The 25,595-nt window shown below is 43.6% G+C and overlaps 1 protein-coding gene across 1 annotated transcript in view; it reads right to left on the bottom strand.

Moving 5' to 3' along the window:
• Positions 1–3,218: 3,218 nt before the first annotated feature.
• The window catches only part of NEMF (nuclear export mediator factor), a 32,443-nt gene continuing 10,066 nt past the window's right edge, over positions 3,219–25,595 (bottom strand). The window contains exons 9-33 of the mRNA XM_018556252.1: positions 25,173–25,243; positions 25,003–25,078; positions 24,822–24,884; positions 24,336–24,413; positions 22,586–22,794; positions 21,564–21,740; positions 20,999–21,062; positions 19,568–19,656; positions 18,336–18,439; positions 17,066–17,128; positions 16,275–16,387; positions 14,413–14,470; positions 13,641–13,699; positions 12,643–12,763; positions 11,075–11,333; positions 10,466–10,514; positions 10,331–10,377; positions 9,873–10,011; positions 8,167–8,241; positions 7,897–8,088; positions 6,738–6,770; positions 6,075–6,181; positions 5,730–5,773; positions 3,465–3,544; positions 3,219–3,356 (exon numbers count right to left, since the gene is read on the bottom strand). Coding sequence (XP_018411754.1) covers positions 3,279–3,356; positions 3,465–3,544; positions 5,730–5,773; positions 6,075–6,181; positions 6,738–6,770; positions 7,897–8,088; positions 8,167–8,241; positions 9,873–10,011; positions 10,331–10,377; positions 10,466–10,514; positions 11,075–11,333; positions 12,643–12,763; positions 13,641–13,699; positions 14,413–14,470; positions 16,275–16,387; positions 17,066–17,128; positions 18,336–18,439; positions 19,568–19,656; positions 20,999–21,062; positions 21,564–21,740; positions 22,586–22,794; positions 24,336–24,413; positions 24,822–24,884; positions 25,003–25,078; positions 25,173–25,243 — 2,448 coding nt within the window. The 3' untranslated portion in view covers positions 3,219–3,278. The remainder of the gene's footprint in view (positions 3,357–3,464; positions 3,545–5,729; positions 5,774–6,074; positions 6,182–6,737; positions 6,771–7,896; positions 8,089–8,166; positions 8,242–9,872; positions 10,012–10,330; positions 10,378–10,465; positions 10,515–11,074; positions 11,334–12,642; positions 12,764–13,640; positions 13,700–14,412; positions 14,471–16,274; positions 16,388–17,065; positions 17,129–18,335; positions 18,440–19,567; positions 19,657–20,998; positions 21,063–21,563; positions 21,741–22,585; positions 22,795–24,335; positions 24,414–24,821; positions 24,885–25,002; positions 25,079–25,172; positions 25,244–25,595) is intronic.

The following is a 25,595-nucleotide window of genomic DNA, read 5'->3' on the forward strand; positions in this document are numbered from 1 at the left end:
CCATCAGTCATCAGGGAAGTGGCTCTGACCTTTTTTTTGACACAGCTTCTGGAGTTCAGATACTCTATAAACAAATGGTTGTGTTTTATTTTCTAGGACGGGGTGAGCACACCGCAGACACCTTTTATCCCTGGCTTATCAGGGAGGAAACGGTACCCTAACAACATTTTGTAACAGGTCTGATCCCTATACAACTTGGCCAGTTGTGTCTGGGAGAGCCCCACGTGTAAGCTGGCCATAGCTGGCTTGACTTGCCAGATTCCTGCAGAAAATCGAGTTGTAGGTGGCCCTGTCAGCACCAACTAGCTCCACAAAAAGTAATTTAAAAATCAACTAAAGCTAACCATACACCTGCAGCTTTTCTATGGTCAGATGGAAAAAGTGAACAGATTCCTCCATCTACGCTAAACTGTGTGGATGGAAGAATCTACCACTGGGCCAAGCTTCAGGATCTTGCTAGCGCTGGCTCTCAAAATACCTGAACAATGCCGGCATCCAATCAGATTGGCTCTCAAAATACCCGAACAGAGGAACTGACTAGCAAGACACTGAAGCTTGGCCCAGTGTGAGATTCCTCCATCCGCACAGTTTAGCGTAGATGGAGGAATCTGTCGCTCTTTTTCCATCTGACCATAGAAAATCTATAGATAACCTATAGGAGTATGGCCGGCTTTAGACAGGTAAAACATTGAGTCAAACAGAGACTGCGTCCTATCAGATGCATTGACTGTTTCAGCTATTCAGACAGCTGAAGGCACAGTCACTGTTTAGGGTATTTAGCGACTGACCAAATACAACAGCCGGTGATGAAGATTCCTCAATCCATGGATAGTCGCAGGGATGGAAGAATTTTTATTTTCTTTTGTTCAGGCACAAGGGCCGAACAAGAGAGATCCGGCCATGTTTGGCTGTCCCCTGTCTATAGGTGCTTCTACTTGTCCCTGAGGATCACTTTAGAGACAAATTTTTTCAAATGAAGACTTTGAATCGACTTCTTAACATTTTTAATACTTGTTTTTAAACAATTTCTGCTGCCAGTATTCTTTCTTTTCATTAAATAAAATCTTGTGCGCTTTTAGTGCAGGAATAGTAGTTTGTGTACGTAGGAAAATCTCTGTACACGATTGTGACATTGCTTCCAGAGGGAGACGGATATCAGTGCACACAGATGTTTGGACACTTCAAACACAAGTGAAGGACAAGAATAGACTGACAAGCTATTCGGGTTGATTGTATTGCAGCAACAACCTGCACCCTGTTATGGTTGCGTTAAGCTGGCCATACACTATTTGCGTTTGATGGTTCTTGATGAACCGGCTGAAATTCGCACAACAGGTGCTTTTGACCGGTATCCCTCAATTACCTATTGAAAGGAACAGAGTTGGCAGACAATGAGCTGCTGGCTCTGTTTTGGGTATTCCGACGATGGCCATCGTCAGCATACAATGAAGAGAGTGGGGAAATTCCTCCATCATTGTATTATTTTCTTCCTTCAACTCCTAATGCAATGCACATGTGACTAAGGTTCACAGAGAAGTACTTCTGTACACAAAGCCTTACTGCATGGCCTTGCAACCAAATTACAGTTAGCGGCAGACTGTTTGCAGTAGATCCCCATGGTCTATGGCTTCTTAGATTGGAATTAAGGACAATTAAAAGAGAACCTTTTTATCCCATTGTTCTCTTAAGCGTCATGGCAGGACATATACCAACCTCCTCCCGTGAGTCAAAGCTCAGTATATAGCAGCCTATTGCCCTCTATATACTGAGAGTGCCGCAGCCGTGATGGATCACAACAATACTGTTGAGATCCACCAAGCTGGCTGATTAACAGCAGGTTCTGCCTATCTGGAGGCGGAGCCAGCTGTGCCTGAACCCCTCCCCTATTCAAATCCTCCACTCAATCTCTGTGGGGAGTGGTGACTGACAGTCACCACTCTCGGCAAGGAGATGATCGGGAAGTGAGCGAGGGATGGTATGCGTTCGCTCACTTTCAGATCTATAGAGTCGACGTGTGACAGTTTCATTGTCACACATCGGCTCTAACTATGAGGATGAGTGGAAATTACTCACCTCATAGTTCTCCTTTAAGCCCTGTAAAAACAGTGGCTGTGTTTACAAACGATCCCCCTTTAAATCTGCTTGTGTGCTCTTTTAAAACTGTGTGGCAGGGGTGTCCCACTGAGTACCCTCTCCAATCAGCAGTGGGTTGTGGAGGTTTGAAGAGGGTGTTTTTCAGCTCCCTCCTAAAGCCTGGCCATACACCCGTCAATTTCTTTCATTCAACCCACGGGCTGAACAAAAGAAATTGACGCGATTCCTCCATCAACACAAACAGCGTGTCGATCAAGGAATCGCCGCCGTTTGCATTGTATTCTAACAGGTGCTGCCGGCACCTGTCAAAATACCCAATCAGAGCGGCCAGCTCATTGGCCCTGATCACACAAAGATTCAGGCCCGGCGCTACTGCAAGGCAAGCGGCCGCCTGAGGGTGAGGGCGGAAAAAAACAGTCAAAATGCCCCGATGCTTGCGCTATGTTTTTTTTTTTCACTTACCTTCGGTGCAGGAGAGCAGCGGCGAGTCAGCGCTAGTCCGGTGGGAGGAGCTCCAGGTGGGGTCCTAATTTAGCTGGCCAGCGACTGCCAGAGGATCCCGACACACGAGGCACCTCTGGCAGTAGTCGGACGCAAAAATGCAACTTTGCCTGTCTAGGCAAAAATCCTAGCATCGGCCCTGCAAAGATTTTCCAGCAAGCTCCTTTGATCAGCTGATCGAGGAATGCCAGCTGAAAGGTAGCCAAAAGCCCCACACACTGCGAATTTTGGCCGGTAAATTAAAAACCAGCCTTAATTCAGCCAGTGTATGGGCACCTTAAAAGGCAATTAAAGTGGAACCTTTTCCTAAATTTACATGGTCGGGTTAGAACCTTTACCAAGCTTATTCCACTGTTTGTGTTCACACTGGGAACGTTTTCTCTCTGGTTTGTGTCACCAGGACAGGCAGTGAAGGGAAATCTCTCCAATGTGGACACAGGCAGCAATAATAATAATGTTTTCACATACAAAAAAACTTTTTTTTTTGGCTGAAGTCACATTTTACAATGTCCAATTTTAACTCACAAATAAGAATTTCTACACCTTTCTATTAGGATTTTGTACCTAACAAAAATTCCACCTTTTCAATGACATTTTTTGAGCCGTAGCCCGTTTTACCCCCGTTTTCTGCTGCCCCTGAGGAATTCAGAATGTACATATATACAATCACTTTGATACGACACTCATTTCTTTTTAGCATTAAGTAGATTAGGAGCTGATACTTTCACCTTTCCTGGCATGTTTCTGGACAAATCTGTGTCCTGCAAGACAAGGGAAGTCAATATTAATGACAGATCGGTCAGTGACGTCTAGATACAGACTGTAGACGCTGGATATGTTTAAATGTCTCCAAGACGAACATTTCCTACCTTCACGCTGCGTAATAAATCTTTCTCTCTAGAGGAGCAATCCCTGTAATGCATGAAGCTGTTCAGTGCCGTCTTCGCAGCTGCGGGGGAAAAAAAAAACTTTAGCCGCTCAAGTCTTTTAATGGGGAAAAACAAAATATGAAAGTCACCTCAAACATGGGCAAGTTACACAATTACACTATACTTTCCTGCAAAGAGAAAACAGGAAGTAACAAGTCTATACTTTTCGGGTGGCTTTACACTTGCATTGCAGTAACTTATGGTAAAACGTGTGTTTTATACGGGGGTGCTGTAACACAATTTGTGCCTAGCCTTTCATTTGGTATAACACCCCAATGGACAACAGTAGCCTGCAAAGCACCCATACAGCAGTGCACCACACTGTGCAAGTGCAGAGCCTTACAGCATGGGCTGCCCTAATGCAATGCACATTAAAGCGGATTTCTAATCTTTTTCTTTTCCCTCACGGTTTTTGCCATTATGTGTATGTATGCACAAATATGGCAGACTTCCCTACCAAAGGGCCCCTCCTCCAGTGATGAGATGGCTCCTCCCTTGCTTAATCTGCTTTTGGGTTCAGAGTCTTTAGCCATCTTGATTGCCCAGCCAGTTACGACGTAGCACCTGCATGTATGCATGGGAGTTCATTCCTCCCGGTACCAGACGGATGCCAGGATTGTACACCGAGCTGTGTATAGGTGGCTCAGTATCCATTCAGAAAAAAACAATGCTGGCAAGCAGGTAAGACTTTCTTTTTTGGTAGAAGACCACAAGGGAATTTATGAAAGCAATTGTGACAGTTTTAGCCTCTTAGATCATTTTTTGTTATGTGCAAATCTGTTTAGCCGCTCCTTTTCACATGTGCACCTGTTTTGACCAGAGCTTGCGCCATTTTCTCAATTGCACACGTTTTGCGAAAGTTCGCAACTGTTTACACCTGCTACTGTCTGAAACTGGAGCATCAGCTAACAAAACAAATTCAACTTAAGAAGTCCCCATGACCACTTCTTCAAGAAGCGACGGTTAAGCTTTTTGCCTGGAGTTGCGAGTCTTCTTCCCTGGAGACTATTTACCGGATTTTTCCGTCTATAAAAGACGCCCCTATGTATAAGACGCCCCCAACTTTTCTTACCCAAAATTCCGAAATCAATATTTTAATTGGTATAATGCATCACACTTACCTCAATCACGTTATGCTCCGACATCACAGCTCCGGGCACTGGCTACACGCCTGACGTCAGGTACAAAAGATTTATGATCGGATTACAGAGACAAGATAACAGTTTTCCTCCAATCATAAATCTTTTGTACCCGACGTCAGCTGTTGCTGGGGAGAGCGGATTACAGAGCCACTCTCCCCAGCAACAGCTGACGTTGGGTAAAAAAGATTTATGATTGGAGGAAAACTTATCTCGTCTCTGCAATCCGAAGTTTTACTTGTGAGGCTACGGTCATTTGCAGTGGTATCGGCACTTTCTCGGCCCCCGTGTATAAGACGCCCCTCTATTTTTAGGTAAACATTTTAATGAAAAAGTAGCGTCTTATACACTGAAAAATACGGTGATCTAATTTATAAACATTACACCAGCGACATCAATCTGGCACAAATATATCCCATGCGACCATATGGGAGATCAAACACTTGCAATTGCCATGATAAATTCCCCCCCAGTCTCTTATGCAATAAAAACCTTCCTGCCAGCAAAATAAAAAAAAAAAAACAGTTCCACTTCAATTGACTAGAAAGGTATGGAGACTCCTAATAGAGACTTGGTAGAAAAGTCATTTGCACTCCAATGAGAATTTCGGTCAATGTTCTTTATTGACAAAAGAATTGTCACATCCTATAGCAGCAACGTTTCGGAACCGTATAGGTCCCTTCTTCAGGCAAACAAAGTGTAGTGCCTGAAGAAGGGACCTATACGGTTCTGAAACGTTGCGGCTATACGATGTGACAATTCTTTTGTCAATAAAAAACATTGACCAAAATTCTCATTGGAGTGCGAGTGACTTTTCTACCACGTGATACTGATCCGCAGAGGCATCTGCTGTCATCTCAGCACCCACCCATTATCTTGGGTTATATCCCGTCAGGAGTGCGATGGGATCTACTTGAATTACTAATAGGAGAGAGATTTGCCAGCATACATGCAGTCTCTAGGATTGTGCAGCAGATAACTGTATGAACAGATCTATGACACACCATGAAGACTCATATCAAGCTGCAGGGGCATCCAGTTGGTAGTTTTTCCTACTAAATCTTACCTTTTCCTTTTTTCTGTGTTCCTGGAGTTAATTTAACTTTATATCTAGAAAAAATAAAAATAAATGAACATATATATTTACACATCATTCAGAACATAAAAAAGTAAATATACAAAAACCCACCAAGATGAAAAAAACTGTTTTAGGATCTTTCTGAGAACACAAGTGTTAGAAAAGTGTCTTTGTGATTCATAAGCACCCCCTTGAAGAACAGGACTTGTATCCCTCAGTTACACAAGACAACCCCCCCCCCCCCCCCTAAAACCACAGCTTACTAAGCACGATCCTGTGCCATAAGATGTGATTATGTTTTAATGTGCGCTTCTCATTTCATGGTAAACTCACTTGTTATTGACCAAGGCAGTGTAAGGTGCACAGAATGGCACAGAAAACAGCAGGATGTCCTCTGCATCTGGCTGACCAGTCAACGAGTCCAAAAGATTTTCTGCTTCCTACAGGAAGGTAAAATAAATTACATCAGCAAAGGTATAATGATAGGAGAAAAAAAGTAACTCAACCAGTTCCATTCTGCTAGTATGTTAAACAACTACACCTAGAGCGCACATTTCCACACCTAGAGCGCACATTTTCTGTTTTGGTTGGAATGGCTCCAACAGGTGCCTTTAGCTCACACTCTACTAATGGCTCTGAGGCTGCTTGCAGCGCGCCTACTGATGGTGCCGACATCTGCAGCTTAGAATCATGTTGCCCTCTGCATATAAAGTCTATTATGTCATTGGAGTCCGCTTTAACACAGCTGTGTGCGGATCATTTACCCTTTTGGCTGAGATTTAATTATAGCCATGCAAGACTTTATGGCCCAAATCATGCTTTGTAGACCACAAAGGCCACAAGCCCGTTACCGATCCTCAGGCTTTTTTTTTAGCTTGGTATGGAATATGTGAAAGCTGAATCTTAAAAAAACGGAATAGTTCATAAAATGAAGTACGGGTTTCTGGATCGCCAGTTGAAGTAGGTAAAGTGTCAATGAGAGAAGGAGATAAATACCTCTGATCCTGGACCGTCCTGATCGGCATCATCCTGTGTGTAAAACACAACAACATACAATGATGATAGGTACACCTCAACCCTATCTAAAGATGTCACAACTATTCTTTAAAGTGATCCAGGTTCTTAATGCAAAAAAAAGTCCTTGCAAGAGAACAATTAGTACACTGACCTCTATAGTGGCCAGGGTCTCCTATTTCTCATTCATTCCAGCCCTGCAGCTTCCACAAGTCTCTGACATTTCTGGAAGCGTTGAATGTCTGTTGGCTCCATCCTCTAAATCCTATGTCACTGCTGAGTCCCCTCGTAATGTGGGAGCTCGGGGAAGGAGGAAAGTGGAGGAACACAGGCATCTGACACTCTCAGAAGTGTTGAATGCCAAAGAGACTGGTGGTGGCTCCAGTGTTGGAATGGAGGAGATATGGCCTGCCATAACCACGTGTATAATACCTCTTCTCTTACAAGGACCTTTCAGCTTCATTTTTTAAGAACTTGACAGGGTCACTTTAAAACAGATGCACTTATACCTTTCGCCCCCTTCCCTGGCCTGAACTATGCTACCCGGCCCAGATGCATACTTCACTTGATCCTGCAGCCCTGGCCTCTAGTGTTTGTTTACATCCTGTTCCAAAGTCTTTTGTGTGCAAGCCACTTCTACACAGTGGCTCCCCTAGACTTCTATGGGGCTGTGTCCCAAGGCCACAGACGCTCAGCAGATGGCCCCGTAGAAGTCTGAGGGAAGCTAGTGTGCAGGCGCAGAGCGCACAGAAGCCTTTTGGACAGCAGACACAAACACTGTAGGACTTGCCCTATGAACTGACATAAGTATGCATCTGGGGAGGGCGGGTAGATTAGATCAGGGAAGGAAAGCAAACACAATAAGTGCACTTTATTTTAAAGTGCGCTTATTTTTTCAAATGGAATATATAGAGGTTTTGTATATATTTTAATTTTTACTGATCTAGAACAAGTGTGCAGATCTGGAGTTTTGACTTTATGTTGGCATTCCAGATCTGCATGCTCATTCCAGGCCAGTGACTCCAAACACAGGAGCCAGAGGCAGCCAGCACTTTCAGAAGGAGGTCAGTAATAGCAGCCTCCTTATTCCTCTGAATAAAAGGTTCCTGTCATTATAATTCATGGCTTCAGATGCTCTCACCTTCTCCTCCGGCTGCTCCTCTAAGGTCATTTCTTCTAAATTCTGCGTTATAAAGACCTCAGTGGACCCTCCAGATTCTTTCCCAGGCTTTTTGCCCCCTTTTCCCTTCTGCTGCTGTTTCTTTTTGGTTTCCTCCTTTTCTTTCCCTTTCTTCCCCTTCTTCAACTTCTCCTCCTTGTTAGACCCTGCAGACTACAAAGCAGCAAGATTACTACCTGCAGGAGGCAAGTACGGGGGTCTGTTCAGGAGGCAGCCAGTGCACATACTTACCCCCAACAACTGCATGATAAGTTCTCGCTCTTCATCGTCTTGATCTTTATATTTCTCCATCTTCTTCATTTTACTCTGAAAATGTCAGAAACAAAGAGGAAATTGTCACAGAAAAGATGACACTAACACCACCACAGGAAACAAGATCAGTGATAACAGTGTTGCTGCACTGAGAAATTTAAAGTGCATCTGTCATATTGCAGCAGGTTACATGTTGCAAAGACAGAAAGGGAGGCTCTGTGCCCCCCCCCTTTTAATTTTTTTATAGACTTGAGTTCCATGTGGGATACCAATGGAGTATGCTATGTGATATGTTTATTTATTTGCAACAGTTAAAGAAGAACTATGAGATGAATCATTTCCACTCATCCTCGTAGTTAGAGCCGAAGTGTGACAAAGAAGCTGTCACAGGTCGGCTTTATTGATCGGGAAGTGAGCAGAAACATGCAGCCAAACCATTCACTTCCCTATCTTCTCCCTGCAGTGAGCAGTGACTGTCAGTCACCGCTCCCCCTCAGAGATCCCCCCCCCCCTCCCCGATCCTCCAGCGCTGACAGGAGGAACATGAGAGGGAGGGGGCGGGCACAGCTGGCTCTGCCTCTAGATAGGCAGAGCCAGCTGTCAATCAGCCAGCTGGGTGGATCCAGACTGTATTGTTAGGATCTATCCCGGCTGCGGCGCTCTCAGTATATAGCTCGCTATATACTGAGCTTTGGGTCACAGGAAGAGGTTAGTATATGTCCTCCTGTGACCCTAAAGAGAACTATAGAGAAAACCACTCACCCCATAGTTCTTTTATTTTTTCCAGGACACGATTTCAGGAGACCTCATCTATTTTTTAGTTAGGGGAGTCAATACGTAAACCTCTGTATTCCTTTAAGTCGGTAGAAAGGTAATGAGTTGGCTGCTCTTCCATGTGCACAGCCCACAGCTCGGCTTCTGTGGGTAACATGTAGAAAGAGGAGCGCCAGACTATTGCAGTCTTTCATAAATATTTTGTTTATATAGTCCAATGTAAAGCCAACACATTAGGGGTAAGGGGCTCCTCTCATCAGGGCTTGAGCTACACTGAAAACAGGAAATCTGCATGGGTAGAGGTCAGGAGATCCTGAAGGATTTCATTTCAAAAATGCTCTACATACGCCAAACTTTTGCTAAATTGGAACAGGAGGCCCCATGAGCTCCCAAGATCGGCAGGCTTTTAGTTAAAAGGATTTAAACAATTAAAATATGTTCTAGATAGTCTGGCGCTCCTCTTGCACACCTGACCCCTACTTCAATCCAAACAGTACTAATACACATGGGGCTTAGCAAAATGCCAAGAGGAAATCTGTAACAGAGGTGACTTTACCCCTCTCCTTTCATAACACACTATACTCCTTATCTGGCTCGCCTGTTTCTTTACTCACATTCACAGATTGTTATCCTAGTTACAGATTTTGTCTTAGCATGTTGCTAAACCTGTGTGTATGAATACTTCTTGGTCCAGAAGCAGGGTATAGGGTAGAACTCCTAAAAGCTGGTCCTGAAAAATTTAGGTAAAAAATTACCAGTACTTAACAGTGTTTTTATTGCTACAATTATCCAGTTCAACACAGAAATCTACTGATCATTATACTGAGAGTCTACACTGTTCACTCCCAGGTTACTATCACCCAAGAGGCTACAGATGGCAATCCAATAGTTCAGTCGGTAATCATTTATACCTTTTGTCTTCTCTTCACTGGCGGCAGCAATGCGCCCGCTTGTGGCGCAGCCTTGGCAGCAGTCACATCCATCTTCTCTGCATCTTCCAGCTGTTGGGATTCTTCTGAATCATTTGGTTTCTTTTTCTTTTTCAGTTCGCTAAATAAAAAAAAAGAAGAGGAAAAAGAAAAATCCTTGCTTCAATGATCCACATATGACCACAACACAGATGCAAATGTTTCAGATCTATAAATCTATATATAGATCTATAATGTGCTGAGCCTCATTCATTGAGGTTTTGTAACAATACTAGAACTCAAAATACCAAATTTGCCAATTTCTGGCACACATTTAAATCTCGTTGCCTGTAAAATAACACTGGCAGTTTTCATTTCACTGTTACTAATAAGGTCATTTTATATTCTGCTTTTACATCTTTTTGAAGACCTGATCAGCTGCCAGAGGAGGTTTTTCTTACCGTCTTTCTTTAGCCGATAAATGCTTGTGACTGGCGGACTTGTCATTCTAATGGAAATACAGATAAAAATGAGGTTACAAAGCATAAAAAAGGAACTATTTTATAGAAGGAAGCCACTGCTGCATATACCCTTACCGCTGGCGGGAGGTGTGCAGGCTCTGCAGCTGCTGTCTTGGTCATGCTCCTACGGAGAAAGCGCCACGGTTATATTGGCTCTTGTGAGAAGCAAATAAGTTCCTTAGAGCAACAAAAATGCAAAATGTCCATGGTGCAATAAAAAACTTTTGGAAAGAGTGAGAGAGGTTTAGAACCTGTCACGCCTCGACATTTTCATTTCATTTCTGTCCTGCTTACAAAGTTTCCATCAGACTAGGACACTCACCAGGACACTTCTTGAGCAGCTGAGGCTCTCCTCTATTCCATGATGCTCTGGGTTGTGGGTGGGCTCTCGCCATGCTCAGTTACAAAGCAAGACCATTGCCTTGCACTGTACTTGATGATGTTGGCATGCAACCACCACACAGGAGCACCTTGGAGAAGAGGCTTTGGGGGATAATTGTACAGCACGGAGGGAGCCTGGGGGAGTGAGGGATTAGGCAAGTAAAAGACCCCAAGCAAAAAAAAAAAGAAAGAACACAAGCATTTCCCCTAAAGTGTGGGAATCTCCACTGTAAGGGTATTTTTCTTCTTTTTAGGCAGATAAAACCTTCAGGTACTCTAAGAAAATCTAAAAAATCCTCTAACCTCTTTGTCTGAAGATGGGAGAGATCTATGGAGGTGTCGGGGAAGGCCATGTCTTCTTCTCCATCCTCCTCTTTCACTGTACTGTTGTCTTCTGTGGAATCTAAGCTGTCATTATCACTGTCCTCTTCAGAGTGCACATCCTCATGGTTGGATGTCTCTTTGATCTCAGCTGCAGAATCATCTTCCAGAACATTATCTTTGAGATCTATATCTTGCTCTCTCTCTTCTTCATCCTCCTCACTGCTGTCATCGCTTCCATCTTCTGGGGCCTCTGAAAATAGACAGGACGGTGACCAGATAGGTACTAGTATGTAATGTGTATTTGGTATATAATGTGGCAGTGAGAAGTGTGAGTTTTTGCATGTGATGTAGCAGGTTTTGTTATTCTTTATTTAAAATATTGCTCATAAAAGAAATGATGGAAGTACAGAAGAAAGTATTGTCAGCATGCGGAGTGTCAACCAGTAAGGGATGTAACAGCTTCAAGTATCATTTGATACAATTTGGTAAAGACCTCAATCAACAGACAAATATCAGTAAAGCCAGCTTCAAGGAAAGCATGTGCTTTGGCCACTCGGGGCACACCAACAGGCTTACTTTAATCTCCCCATCCCCAGAAAGTAATTACTTTTCCTTCATTGCTCTGTTCAGTGCAGGGAACCAGGAAAATACCGGGAACTTCCAGATATAAAGGAGCATGTGACAGCCCTGGGCTAATCACCACTGTCACATAGAGAGTACATATCACTGCGCAACCTACGACTCCAGAGACACATAGCTTACACAGGGCTTTCCTTCTAATCCTGGCAGCTGGGGGAGTATAAGGTAGTTCAGTATTTGCTGTTGGGGAGAGCTTTGTGAAAGTGACCCTGTTGTTATGTCCTGCAAGCGCAGGTTCACTTTAAGCTGACGACCTGATCATATCACCATCTTTAGATGTCGGAGGCTTGTAAGATGAAGGTGAGCCCAAACAATCAATTTCATATATATGCAATCAATTAGGTCATCACACTACATTAGTTTTTGGTAAAGCCAAAAGAGATGACATAATCAGATTGTAATGTACTGTATACATCTGCTTTGAGCATTTCCCAGAAACAATTTTGCAGTTTGTGTTTAAAATCTACTGGAATATAAAGCCGAATTTCGTGCGGTGCTTGATGAAGCGGCCGGAATTCAACTGTGTGGGTGCCGCGATCGGCACCCTTCCACACGGCATCCCTCAATCAGCTGATCGCATGAGACAGATGGAAATTTCTCGGCTGATCAGCTGCAGGTACAAAGGAAACAGTGGGGATTCCTCGATCAGCGCTCATAAGCGTTCATGGAGGAATCTGTTCTATTTTTTTTTTGTTCATCCCGTGGGTGTATACCCGGCTTTACTCTTCACTAACACGTTTATTGAACCTTTCCACTAAATATGCTTTTTCTAAAGGAGGGTGATTGCATGCTGTGCCTCTTTTTATCGGCGTGTGCATAATACCTTAAACATAAAAAAGATTCCCTAATAGGTCAGATAAATACAACAAAAGATGCTGCTAAGTATATGGACAATTCCGCAGCCTCACCTAAGGCCTCAGTTTCTTCTGCTGCAAGCTCCGAGTTACTTCCCGTCACACTTTCCAGGTCCTCATCCTGCAGTTTCACCTTGCGCTCCCCTTTATGCCTCCAAACGCACGTCTCATCCACCTAGGGGAAGAACGGGACAACTTGCGGCTATCAGCCTTTTTACATAATAAACAGGGATACATTTTTCCTTATTAAAAACGGCATGCCACAAAACAGTCCAGGAGTTTTCCTAAAACTGATTACTGAACATGAAAATTAGAACAACTAGGGGTAAATTGTTTATACAAAATCAGTAAAAACCTGAACACTTGTGAGAATTCCAGGGACTCCGATTTTACAAAGACAAATGTCTGCACCCCGGAAATAAGAGACAGCTGGCAATGACAACTATGGGAGATATGTTTTGGGTCAGTGATGGTCTTGATTGTCACTAGATGAGAAAGGCCAGAAAACTAGCATTTTCAGAGGAGGTCAGCGATTGCAGCCTTTTTTCTATGTTTACTTTAAAGGGGCCTTTAGTTGAAATTAAATGTTGTACAAAATCACACTAAATAATCTTAATATTATATAGAAAGCCGTTTTTGCCAATTCACCGCTAGCCGATCTGTTATGGTGAGTTTACTGCACATATATAAAATGTGTGTTGTAATAAAGCAGCGCATTCATTTGCATGGGCTGCCACTGCACCACAACAAACCGAAAACTGAACTGAAGAAAGAAGCCGATTGGTTGCCATGCACATCTGCTCCAGATTTTGTCTGCTCCAGATTTTGATAAATTCCCCCCCATTGACTTTAAGTGTACAGTATGTGCCTATAACCAAAAACAGCTTTTGGACTTGTGTAACATGTCTGGCACTTTCTTCCTTACACAAGAGTCTAAGACCACCTCAACCTAACCAATTGGAGAGCTGCCTTAAAAGGAAACCTTCTCCTAAACAGACCTGAGAATAAATTGGAAGAAAGTGCCATACATTTCAGTTTTCTGATGAACTTACCTTAAAAAGGAACCCAAATCCCATCATCAGGTAGGAAGGAGGGAGGAAATTCTTCTTTCCTGAAGAAGAAAAAAAAGAAACCCCAAAAAATTACATTTGCATGCTAAATACAGCAGAGCTTTCTCCTGTGTTAAAGGAGAACTATGGGGTCAGGGCTTTTCCCCATAGTTCTCCTAAGGGTCACGGGAGAACACAAACTAGCGTTCTCCCGTGACCCAAAGCTCAGTATACTGCGAGCTACAGCTCAGTATAAAGCAGCATATTGCCCTCTATATACTGAGAGTGCCGCAGCCGGAACGGATCCCGACATTGCTGTCGAGATCCACCCAGCTGTGTGATTGACAGCTGGCTCTGCCTATCCAGAGGCAGAGCCAGCTGTGCCCGCCCCCTCCCCCTGTCCGTTCCGCCAGTCAGCGCTGGAGGATCGGACAGGGGAGGGGGAATCCCTGCACGGAGCCGTGAGTGACAGTCACGGCTCTCTGCAGGGATAGATCGAGAAGTGAGCGAGCGACGGTATGTGTTCGCTCACTTCCCGATCTACTGAGCCGACCTGTGACAGTTTCATTGTCACACGTCGGCTCAGATTATGAGGCTCAAGTGAAAATCACTCGCCTCATAATTCTCCTTTAATGCAACTGAGTCTGACAGCAACACTCATGGAAACAGCCATCGTCACAAGAATAGAAAAGACACACTAAGCATTGATGTCAGAACCCAATATGTCCGCCTACTTTGTTCACTGCTACTAGAGGTACTTCTGGTTTCTCCTCACCTCTGATCATGAAGCTTCCTGTTGTCAGGTATTCTCCAGTTGGCGCTGTTTTGGACACCTAAAAACAGGAAAACATTAATAATACAGATAGTCACGCACCTTGGAGACTTTCAAATTATATTACAGGTGCTCTCCAGTATTAAAGTAGATCTAAAGACAAAATATTGTTTTCAGTTTGGATAAAGTACAACTGAGTTAAAACCCTTGTCAGGTGTTCTTCTTATCCCATTCAAGAGATTTCCCTTAACTTTCTGTCCTGCAGAAACAACAGAAGGTAAGAGGATATCTTTCCCATCTGAAGCTGGCTATACATGGATTCAATTGTGGCTATTTCCTACTAAACTGGCCATACTTTGATCTGTGGGTGGCCATACCAGTACCACCAGGCTTCACAAAAGTTGTCTTTTCAATTGACTTTTGTCAAAGGAACTGAAAAATTGTCAGACAAACAGTGACTGCAGCCAATCAGCAGGTGCGGTTGTCAGAATACAATAGTCAGCAGGTACAGATTGCTCTTCAGTGTGGATGGGGGGAAGTGAGAGACTTATTTTAAAGTGTATGGCCAGATTGTGACCGTTAATATTAGAAAGAAATGTCCCCATTAGAAGATTGCAGTAGTATACGAACAGACCGCACTATCCAGAGAATTCCAATACTGCAGACTTTATTGAAATTCACAGCAAATCCAGTATATCAGTGAATAAAAGTGTATAAAGCAACAAATGCCAGCACTGCACACCCCCAACCAACTACAACCTCTCACATGTTTCACCCGCAGGCTTATTCATAGAGTCTGCAGTATTGGAATTCTCTGGATAGTGCGGTCTGTTCGTATATTGCTGCATTCTAAGGTGGAGACGCACCTATTGGACCAGCACCTGGGGAGTCCTGATGGTGGCTAAGGAATTTCCTTTGGCTCCCCATTAGAAGATTGCCACTCTATTCCTGTTCTTATAACTACAAACTTTTGGATTTTCCTCCAGTTTCAGTTCCAGGGGACTCCAGGACTAATAGGGATGGTTCCCAGTATTGACCTAGACATTAACCTACCAAAGGTATTAAAGACTCACTACTCAATCTAAAACTAAAAAGAAAAAACAAAAATTACCTTTAAACACATTGCAATAGACATGACAAAAGCTCTCTACTGAGTGGAACTGTTCTGGCCTGGTGGAAGGGGACAGAGACATGACTACTTGAGCACTGCCTAACCAGGCTTCACAAAAGTTGACTTTTGTCGAAGGAACCAGAAAACTGCCAGACAACCAATGCCTACTTCTGTATCTCTCTGCAGCCTCAAGTATGCACAAGGAGGAGGTTACACATCAAATAATTACCTGGCGAGAGGCTGCAATCCCAGACTGATAGACTGTGAAAAGCCTGATGAAAATGGCTGTGATGGAAGTTTTCAATTCACAATATTTGTAAAGAAAACAGCCAGGATAGAAATATGGGAACTGCCATTGCAGGGGTCGAGGGTCAGAGGTCACTTGAAGTGTGACAGTTGCTGTCTTGTTAATTGCCTGACTATACCATGTCCTAGCTTTTGAGTGTACAGTGTGTGCGGGCAGGCAGCAAATGTCCCTGATAGTTCAACTAAAGGGACAGGCTCAGACAAGTAAATCTAAATAGAGGGGAAATATACATCTTTCCTATGTAACACACTACAGCTTATTGGAGTGAATATTCAGTCCCCAGCATCATTTCTATTATGACCGGTTCTCTTTAGACTGACTGGGGTTCTGTTTTTTTCTACAGCCAGACCTTTACATTAAAAATCCTCTATAAGGACATTTTGTGCCGAAAGGGTGTTGTCCTTTTAAAGCCAAGAAATTAAAAGAAGGCCGGACATGGCATGTTACCTGATTGTGATGAACCCACCAGGCGCTGGTAATAACTCGGGCGTCCCAAGCAGCACTATAGCAAACTGCCATGGTGCCAGCCTCTGTGAGGGTACGAGGTGGAATCGGATGACCTATAAGAGAAGGATGAAGAAGGAAAGGAAGACTTCACTGTTGTGTTGCCGTCATATATATATTCAATCAATCAGTAGAATGAGGCAATGCACTCAATGCAGTCAGTGATCGTTTTCCTTCACGACTGTCCTTTACACCTCCACTGTATGGAAGAGTAAAGTAATATCCGAAACAGGAACTGTATTTGCCTTGTAGAACAGTTCAGTGCTGAGGAGAGTAAGCGTTGCTCATTGGTGCGCTGTAGTGCTGACATGTACACAGACATTCTCATAGAGATCAGCACTACTCCCGCACATCCTGTTCTACAGATCTACAGCCAGCGCCCATTTTTATTTTGCTAAACTACTCTGACTCTCCCATTGTTCCATCTCTACAACATAGAGGCTAAACATACTGCAGTCCCAAGATAAGAACTGGGAGGACTAACTGCTCTCCTTGAGATAACACAGGGAATGGAGCATCAAAACACTTCCAATGTTATATTTAACAGACCAAAAGAAAGCAAATAAGAGAATTACATTGTTAGGGTTTATGTTCACTTTAAAAGCTTATGCCATATTTTACAGTTAGCTTTATTTGGTCTTTAATTAATAAACTGGAATAAATTATGATTTTTTAAATTCTGCCTGAAGTTTAATCAGTCCCTCCAGTGAAGAGATAACTTTCCTTGTCATTACCTGTAGGGTTCTTAATGACACAGCTGGTCGCTCCGTGCAGGTCTGCGTGAACATAGAGGTCTCCTGTACATACAGAAGAAAACAGAGTCATGTACAATATAATGTCATGCGGTATTGTGTGCTTTCAATGTATACGGCAATCCCTGTGGTCTTTATTATCATTACATGCATTGGGGCTATGCGGTGCTATTTATTCTGAATGGCATCCCAACGCAACAGACATGCACAGTTGGCAACAATTTAGGGATGACCTAATGAGGCACAGATCTGTGGTATGGCTATGTGACCTTTAGCATGGCACAGGTCACATGGTCTCTACTGGGAAGTGCCACCAGCGGTTCTCTTGTGTCTTGCAAACTGCCCCTGTATGTAATGAGATGAAGTGGATTACTGAGGTCTGCGCAAGTCTTCCTGTTTAAGGTTTCTCCTCACTGGACCAGTTTTTTCCAAGAAGAAATAACACCAGCCCACAGTGACATAAGCACGTGATGGCAGCATGTCTGTGAAGGTTCTTATTTATCCAGGTCATGATATAGATAGTAGTTACATTCAATTGGACTTCTTCTGTAATGTTGAAGGTGTTTAACTGCTCCTACAAACAGCTTCTTCAGTTCTGATGAGTGTCAGGAAGGTGGGGGACTATGAGAACATGGATGTTCCTAACACTTATCAGTAAAGATGTGTGGGGTAGCTTGGTGTGAAGCCAGCTCGCCTAAGCAAAACCGTCACTGAAACCCCCCCCCCTCCCCCCTCCTGTCCCAACAATCATTTGTGGCAGGAGCAATACCCTCACCTTTGTGACGTGCAGCTGCGGGACGGGGAATGTCCTGCCACAACTGGATTGGGAGAAGGGTGAGTCAGTGAAACTTTTGCGCAGCCTTGGTGCACACTCAGGCGAACTGGGTTTGCACCAAGCCCCTGCATATCATTACCCATCAGAACTGAAGAAGCTGTTTGCATGAGCAATGAACTGACTTCAACATTACAGAAGTCCTGCTGAATGTGACTTATTACTATTTAGCACAGACTCTGGAAATAGGTGTAAAGGAAGACATTTACTACCTAAGGTTATAAAATAGATGGGTATTACTAGGTGTATAATGCGAACAAGGCTAGAGGAAGAAAACCTCTTCAAGAATGGAGGAACTGAAACCAAAAACAGATGAAGCCAAACCAAAATCTAGACCTGAGATTTATAGCTCATATCAATGTTTATCTCATTCATCTCCTACTAGTCACTAGCAGGAGAGATTCAACACAGGTCCCTTACCTGGCCGCAAATACCTCTTGACAATCATCTCATTCTGTTGCTGATCTCGCCCAGCTATTACAAGGTAGTTCTCAGAGCTTATAAACCATAAAAACTTCTCAAACCTAAAAGAAAAAAAACAACATCATTCTGCATACAATATGGAAATCTATTTACTTATTAAAACAGCAGCCTTGAGGTAGGTGGTACAGAACAACCCGTGTCAGTCTTTAGAGCTCTGGTGCCCAACCTGCAGCCCTTCATCAATTATTTTTCAGCCCTCAGAGCCCCTGCAGACAGTATCTGTATTTTTCTTACTGAGGTGCTTACTACATTAAAAAGGAGAACTATGAGGTGAGTGCTTTCCACTCACCTCATAGTTCTAGCCGACCTGTGACAATGAGACTGTCACAGGTCGGCTCAGTAGATCAGGAGGTGAGCGAACACATACAGGTGTTCGCTCACTTCTCGATCCTGTCACGGCTCTCTGCCGTGACACGGGAGGGGATGGATTCCCCCCTCCCCGCTCCGATCCTCCAGCGCTGACTGGCGGAACGGACAGCTGGCTCTGCCTCTAGATAGGCAGAATCAGCTGTCACTCACGCAGCTGGGCGGATCTCGACATCGATGTCGGGATCCGCTCCGGCTGCGGCGTCTCAGTATACCGCGAGCTGTAGCTCGCGGTATACTGAGCTTAGGGTGACGGGAGGACGCTAGTTTGGGACGATCATGGTGTGGAGCTAGAGTTCCATAGTTACTTATTCTAGTCACAGGCCAAGGTGGCTGTGGAAGTTTGTGTATAGAAGCTGCCAGCCGAGTGCCCACACACCATACATTATGCCCATACTATTACCTGGCAATTGGAAAGTGTATAGGGATCCGGCACCATCCATCTTCTCCCTTAAACTTCTCCTCTGACAGGAAGAGAATAGCTACTCAAAAACTTAATAGTCCCTGACTGCTAAGCTTGCACTATAACAAATCAAAAGTGAGAATCGGATTGAAACTAATGACCCTTTGTGCCAGATATTGAGAAATATTTTAAGCATGGCTTATGGGCTAACCCAGGGGTGGGCAACTCCGGCCCTCCAGCTGTTGTGGAACAAGCCCCATGAGGCATTGCAAGATTGACAGTCAGAGGCATGTTGGAATTTGTAGTTAAAGCACACCTGGAGGGCAGGAGTTGCCCATCCTTGGGCTAATCGCTTGGTCTTTTAAAAAGTGTAGCAGCAACATATAAGGTATGATCTCACCAGTACACCTTCCTGGCTTTCTGAATTGTGGTGACGGTCTGCACCTCCTTCAGTGTCTGTTTGGTTTTCTTCTCTGCAGACTTGAATGCCTGTAGTAGAAATACAATATTAAAAGAGACCCTGTCGCCAAACCAATAATTTCAACAAAAACCTTCCCTAAGATTACATTGCATTTTTAACATATTTGATGCATGTTATTTACCTGTAAAAGCCTCCCTTAGACAGACATCCAAACATCTTAAGACTGCTGCCATCTTGGATGCGATGCCAGCAGCTGCAGAAGACTCATAGCTGTCACTCAAGTGACACTCTATGATATTCCCCTTTGCTTCTCCCCATAAAAGGTTATGTAGGGAGGTGAGAAGAGGGACAGAGGAGCTGGGCCACCCCATAGAGCAATTTTACACTCCCAGAAGAGAGGAGGGCTAAGATGTGCAAGGAGGGAGGGGGAATGTGCTAGGGCATTGACTCTTCCTGAAGTAGTAACATTTTCTAGCAAGTTCAAAGGCACATTGCAAGTGATTAAAAAAATAATTGATGGAAAGGAAACTCTGTAGGTAAGCTTTTTTACCTGCAATTTTTAAGTCAGTGACTGGGCCACTTTCAATGTATTTCCATGTGTAGGGGAAAAAAATGAAGCATCTCCCAGGATTGGAGGTAAGCTCTGGCCAGAAATATGAAAAGCTGCTGTGGACTGCATGAATTAGCATTCTCACATTCAGTGACATTGAAAGTATGAACAGCATATGCAAAATTATACAGACCAAAACAGCCCATGGGTCCTCAAATGGAAGTAAAAAAAGAAGAAATGACTGTTTGATCTGTACTTCATGGTGATCCTTAATCACTTTTACATAGGATAAAAGACAGGTCAGTGCTGCAATCACGATAATGCATAAGGTGGGAGCAGCAACTGCAGTAGACAACAGCATTGTGGAACGGTTTGAGTTCAGTTACTTAGACATCCTCATCCTTCTAACAGTGCAAAAAAAAGTCCATTATAAAAAATACAACCTTGACAGCGGACATTATGCAGCTGCTCATTCGCCCAGGATCACTTGGTAATCCCCCAGCGCTGTGTGGGTGTAAAGAGACTGCTATGTTGGTGGAGGTGCAAGATGTCACCATCAATGTAATCCAGAATTGGGCAAGATAGTCCTCTAATGGGGTCAAAGTCCTGAAGCTAGAAAAACAGAGGGTGCCTAGGCATTGTCACTGGGCAGCACAGCCTGTGATGACACTGCTGCTGTTCTTTGTTAGTGGCAAAGCAGAGGGAGGTGGTAGAGGCACAACGACAGAACTGGTGTCTATCATATAGACAGCTCCGACGCTGCACAGAGCCAGAAGTATGGTTTCCTGTACTTTACAAGCACAGACTCAGAAGATCAGAAACATCATGGATATGCCTGAACGGTTGACCCTCATAGATACCTTTTCTGCAGCTTCCACCGTCTTCTGCGTTTTCTTTGCAGCGTTCCTCTTGTGATCGTAGTACCTGAGAATGCAGACAAGATGCCATAATGATTACAAGGCTCCTCTGACAGATGGGTCCAGGAGCTCCCCGAGAGTTTAAGGTGTATCTGAACACAAAAATGTGATATATAACAACTTACCATGGCTTAGATGTGGTGGCTGCATTAGTGTGCTTTTATCAGGCGTTTTGTCAGCCTGTGGGTCACAACAGGCTGACAACACACACTCCCCCATACTTTAACTACGGAGGAGCAACATTGTCACCCTAGGTCAGGAAGTATATTAGGATCACAGAACACCCCCATCTCATCATCCCATTATTTTGGATTTCAGTAAATACATAGGAAGTAAAAGGACACTGCATTTCTCTCAAGATCGAAAGGTATTTTCATGTAACTGAAACTTCAAGCTTTATAGTTTGCCTACCTATTTAAAGCTGAACTACAAGCTCTCCTGCAAAAGTGCCAGGAGTGCTAGGACATGCTATAACTCTTGCAGAATGCAGGAAGACCATGTGACTCACTTTTTGGAATTGGCGTATGCTGACAAGCTGAGGTCCACATCCACCAGAACTGGTTTGTTTTTCGGAGTCTTCTTTGGCTGTTGTTTATTTTTACCCTTTTTCTTCTTTCCTTTTGGCTCCTCTGGCTTCTCCTCTTCTTCATCTTCATCCTCCTCTTCAGAAAGTATGTACGGGTTCCTGGAAGAAGAGAACACTCAAATGGGTCTGGTAAAGTCTTGCTCTGTGTCCTTCTGATTCCAGTCTTCCTGTAGCTCCCTCTGCCTGGCTATCTGAGATTCCATGCAGAATGCTATCTGAGTGTGCAGACACTTCGGCCAGGCAGGGAGGTCTGCAGGGGGACTGGGGGAGAAGAATGCAGTAAAAGAGTTCAGTAGAATGTGTTGATAGAGGACATTTTATCCATCCATCCCAGGACTGTAAAGCCGCCTTAAAAAAAAAAACAAACCATGTGGTCATGTGCCTTCAGTTTCCTATCAGCAAGCTAGGGATGGATTGGTTACCAAACGGTACTGCTTAAAAACTTTAGTGGAGAAAATTTAAGTCAATGAACTGGCTATGCTGTATGGTACACATGTGAATAACAAAACCATCCATGTCTGTTACAGAGTGCCAATTACTGCCTGCATTAGGTCCAGCTCTGGTGCCTATTGTACTGCAAAGTGATATTTAAACACCCTGCACAACTGCTATAACAGGAATGTGGAGATAAAACTAAGAAAATGGAGGTAGTTACTATAACTTTAATTGAGCTGTAAAGACACACATGGCCAGGATGTAGATCTGCTGCTTTCTTAGGGCCCATGTCGATGGGCTTTTTTCACTTGAAATGGGTTTTGCATTCCCATACAAGTCTACGTACCTGAAGCAGGTCAGAAGGATGTCATCTGCAAGTCAAATGCACTTGACAATAAAGTCTGAATGATTTCAGAAGCATCTCAAACTGATGCAATCGACACAAGCCTAAAAGTGTCTCAAGTGTCCCATATTGGGATACAGATGTTATGTGTACAGCTGACACTTACTTAAGCAGCATGGTAATGTGATTAGTCTGCAGCTTCAGCTCTTTGATGCAACAAGCAACAGGGTCCCCCTGCAACTGCGCCTCCTTCACAATCTGCCCAATCTCCGTCCAGTCTATCTGATTGGCCAGGGCACTGCGTACGACCTGCAATGCTCGGTCAACAATGTCCAGATTCATTTCAATCAGCTCTCCTTTGTCTCTGTCAATTTCCTATGGAGAAGAGATTTTCCCAGCTTGATAAAGTTCAATACATTTCATTATACTCCATGGAGGCACTTATTTATAAAGTTTACTTTACTTTTTTTATAAGGTTTAACAAAAAAATACAAAATAAACCAGTCGTGAACAGACAAAGCTTTCATCAGTTTCAGTGACAGGCAAGACATTCGCTAGTGCACGTATCTCTGAGATAGGTAAACCCTCGACTAACGCAATTATTGTTCCTTATTCAGATTTCTCCCTGGGACGACCATGAAAATGATTGCCAACAAACAGAACATGCTTGGATGGAATCCAAATGTGTTCTTCCACTTGCCACAATAGCTAGGATTTCCTTCTAATGGGTCCTAGCACTGTTAACTACTGGGGTCCCTCTCAGTGCTCTCCACCATGGTTCTTATTAGACTGCCGTCCCCACAACCCCTCTTATGTCGTTGTACTATAGGGCCAAAAGTCTGTTGATATCTGACCATCACACCTTCTTTATGGCCAACAATATGTGGACCCTTCCAAATGATTGAGTTCAACTGTTTCCAGCAAAGGTTACTGTTAATGCTACAGCCGGTTTGGACGATTGTGAGCTACCAGCCTTATGGCAACAGTTTGAGGAAGGTCCTTTTCTGTTCTAGCATGACTGAGCTTCTGTACAGAAAGTCAGCTCCATAAATGCATGGCTTGTTTTCGATTTTGTGTGGAGGAACTCGAGTGGCTTCAACGCTACTGAATGCCTTTGAGATTAATTGTAATGCTGTCTGTGAGTCAGGTCTTCTCATCCTACATCAGAACCTGACCTCACAAATGCTCTTTTGATTGAACATGAATTCCCGGTGACCCAAAATCTTGTAGAAAGCCTTTTCAGAACACTGGAGGCTGTTAAAGCTGCAAAGGGGAGGCCAACTCCATAATAATGCCCATGGTTTTGGAATGGGTCATATAGGTGTGATGGTCAGGTGTCAACAAACTTTTGGCCATATAGTGTAGCTCTCCCGCCCACTGCCTCTCTCTACCATCATGGAACAGCTCAGCAGTGATTGTGTACAGGTACGTAGAGGTGCAACCAACTCTATTGTTTTCAGTTATGGAAATTTCCCATCATGTTTTTATTTATGTGACCCCACTGTGGAAATCTTCCCCTATTTCCTGTCTCTGTGATACCCATACAAGAAGGGAAGCAGCTGTCTCCAGGATAGGAAGGCCAGAAAGCAAAAAAACAAATAAAAACATAGCCAGAGTTTCAAATTCTTCCCCACTCATGCTAAAAATGTGTGCATCCCTGTTGGAGCAATTTCCCATCACCTCCTGTCCTGACAGGGAGTCAAGGGAAATCTCTCTCTCAGCAATACACAAAATGCAATAGGGAAATTTACTGGGGTGACTACAGATCAGCTTTAAGGCTGCGGTGCTGCAAATCAAAAGCAGGCCAGCAATGTTGACATTCCCTGACTGAATTATTGATTTTGCCTCTACATGTGGAACCAGAATGCATTAATCTTAAATGATGTACAAGAGCGCCATTTAGTAAGTACACGTACCTGAGTATTCTGCAGTGTCTCCAGGCGCTGCACGTGGTCTTTACGGACATTTTCCAACTTTTTAAGAGCTTGTTTTTCCTGTAAGCATATATTTTTGAGCATTAAAGCTGAACTCCAGGCAGATAGAAATACACACAATAAAGGAGCTTTTTATTTACCGATATATCATTAAATGTATTTTTATAAATGCAAGTACCGGTTTTTGACCTGGTAACAGCCTCTTTGATTACCTGTATAGCAGAGCTTCAACTGGTAGAGGGAGAAGCAGCACAAGCAGCCAGTCAGTTCATGTGCCGACACACATGCATGCATGTGTGTCAGGAAGCATGCAGATAGGAGAAGAAAGCAGAATGACAGAGATGAGCTCTTTCCTGTGCTGCTTCTCCTTCACTGTCCAGTCACAGGCTGGGAATGGGACAAGACCTGTAAACATTACTAAACTGCAATAGAGAAAAACATTTGTATACAAGTAATAGAGATACTGACCATATGAAGAGCTTTGATATCAATCTTCTGACCTTCCAGCTTGGAGTAAAATTCATCAACAGCCTTTAAGGGAGAAAGAGAAGGCAGATTAATTGTATTTCTTCGATCAAAGGCAGTCCACTTAAAGCTCACCTCTATATAGTTAAAACTATGTGGTTAGGCCCTTTTTCTTCTGACATACCTTATCAAAGGAATCAAACTCCACCTGGGGACTGTTTATATGCTGAGCAAAAAGGAATGGATGGAATTCTTCATATCTAGAGAACACAGCAATCCAGGCTGAATAAAACTATCAGGATAATAAATAACAATTCAATTATTTAATGTTGATAAAAAAGGGGCTCGTCTTACGTTAGAATGTCTTCAGATGGCTTCTCTGGCTCCAGGCTCGGCTTCTTCTCCCTCTTCTGGATTATGTAGCCCTGTTGGAGATAGAGACATTAAAGCTGAACTCTGGCCTTCCCTTCAGTCTTGCACAGTTGTACCGGCTCCTCTCCTGGACTGAAATTGCTTACTCTGATTTTACTGCACACTGTGAACTAATGTGGGCATTACCAAGGGAATTCTGATGTTTGCAGGAAGCTATGTACATGCCTCTCTCACCAGCCATGATCTGTCTGCATTGTATACAGAAGCACAGAGACTCAGTGATGACATCACTGGGTCTAAAATAAGCTATGTAATAAATTCAGACAGGCTTTAACTAGAAATGTCAATAGCATGTTGTTGTTTTTTTTTTTTTTTTTGGGGGGGGGGGGGGTGAGGGGTCACACC

The sequence above is a fragment of the Nanorana parkeri genome, unplaced genomic scaffold (assembly GCF_000935625.1).
Source record: "Nanorana parkeri isolate BGI_ZX_2015 unplaced genomic scaffold, ASM93562v1 scaffold230, whole genome shotgun sequence".
Taxonomy (NCBI): domain Eukaryota; kingdom Metazoa; phylum Chordata; class Amphibia; order Anura; family Dicroglossidae; genus Nanorana; species Nanorana parkeri.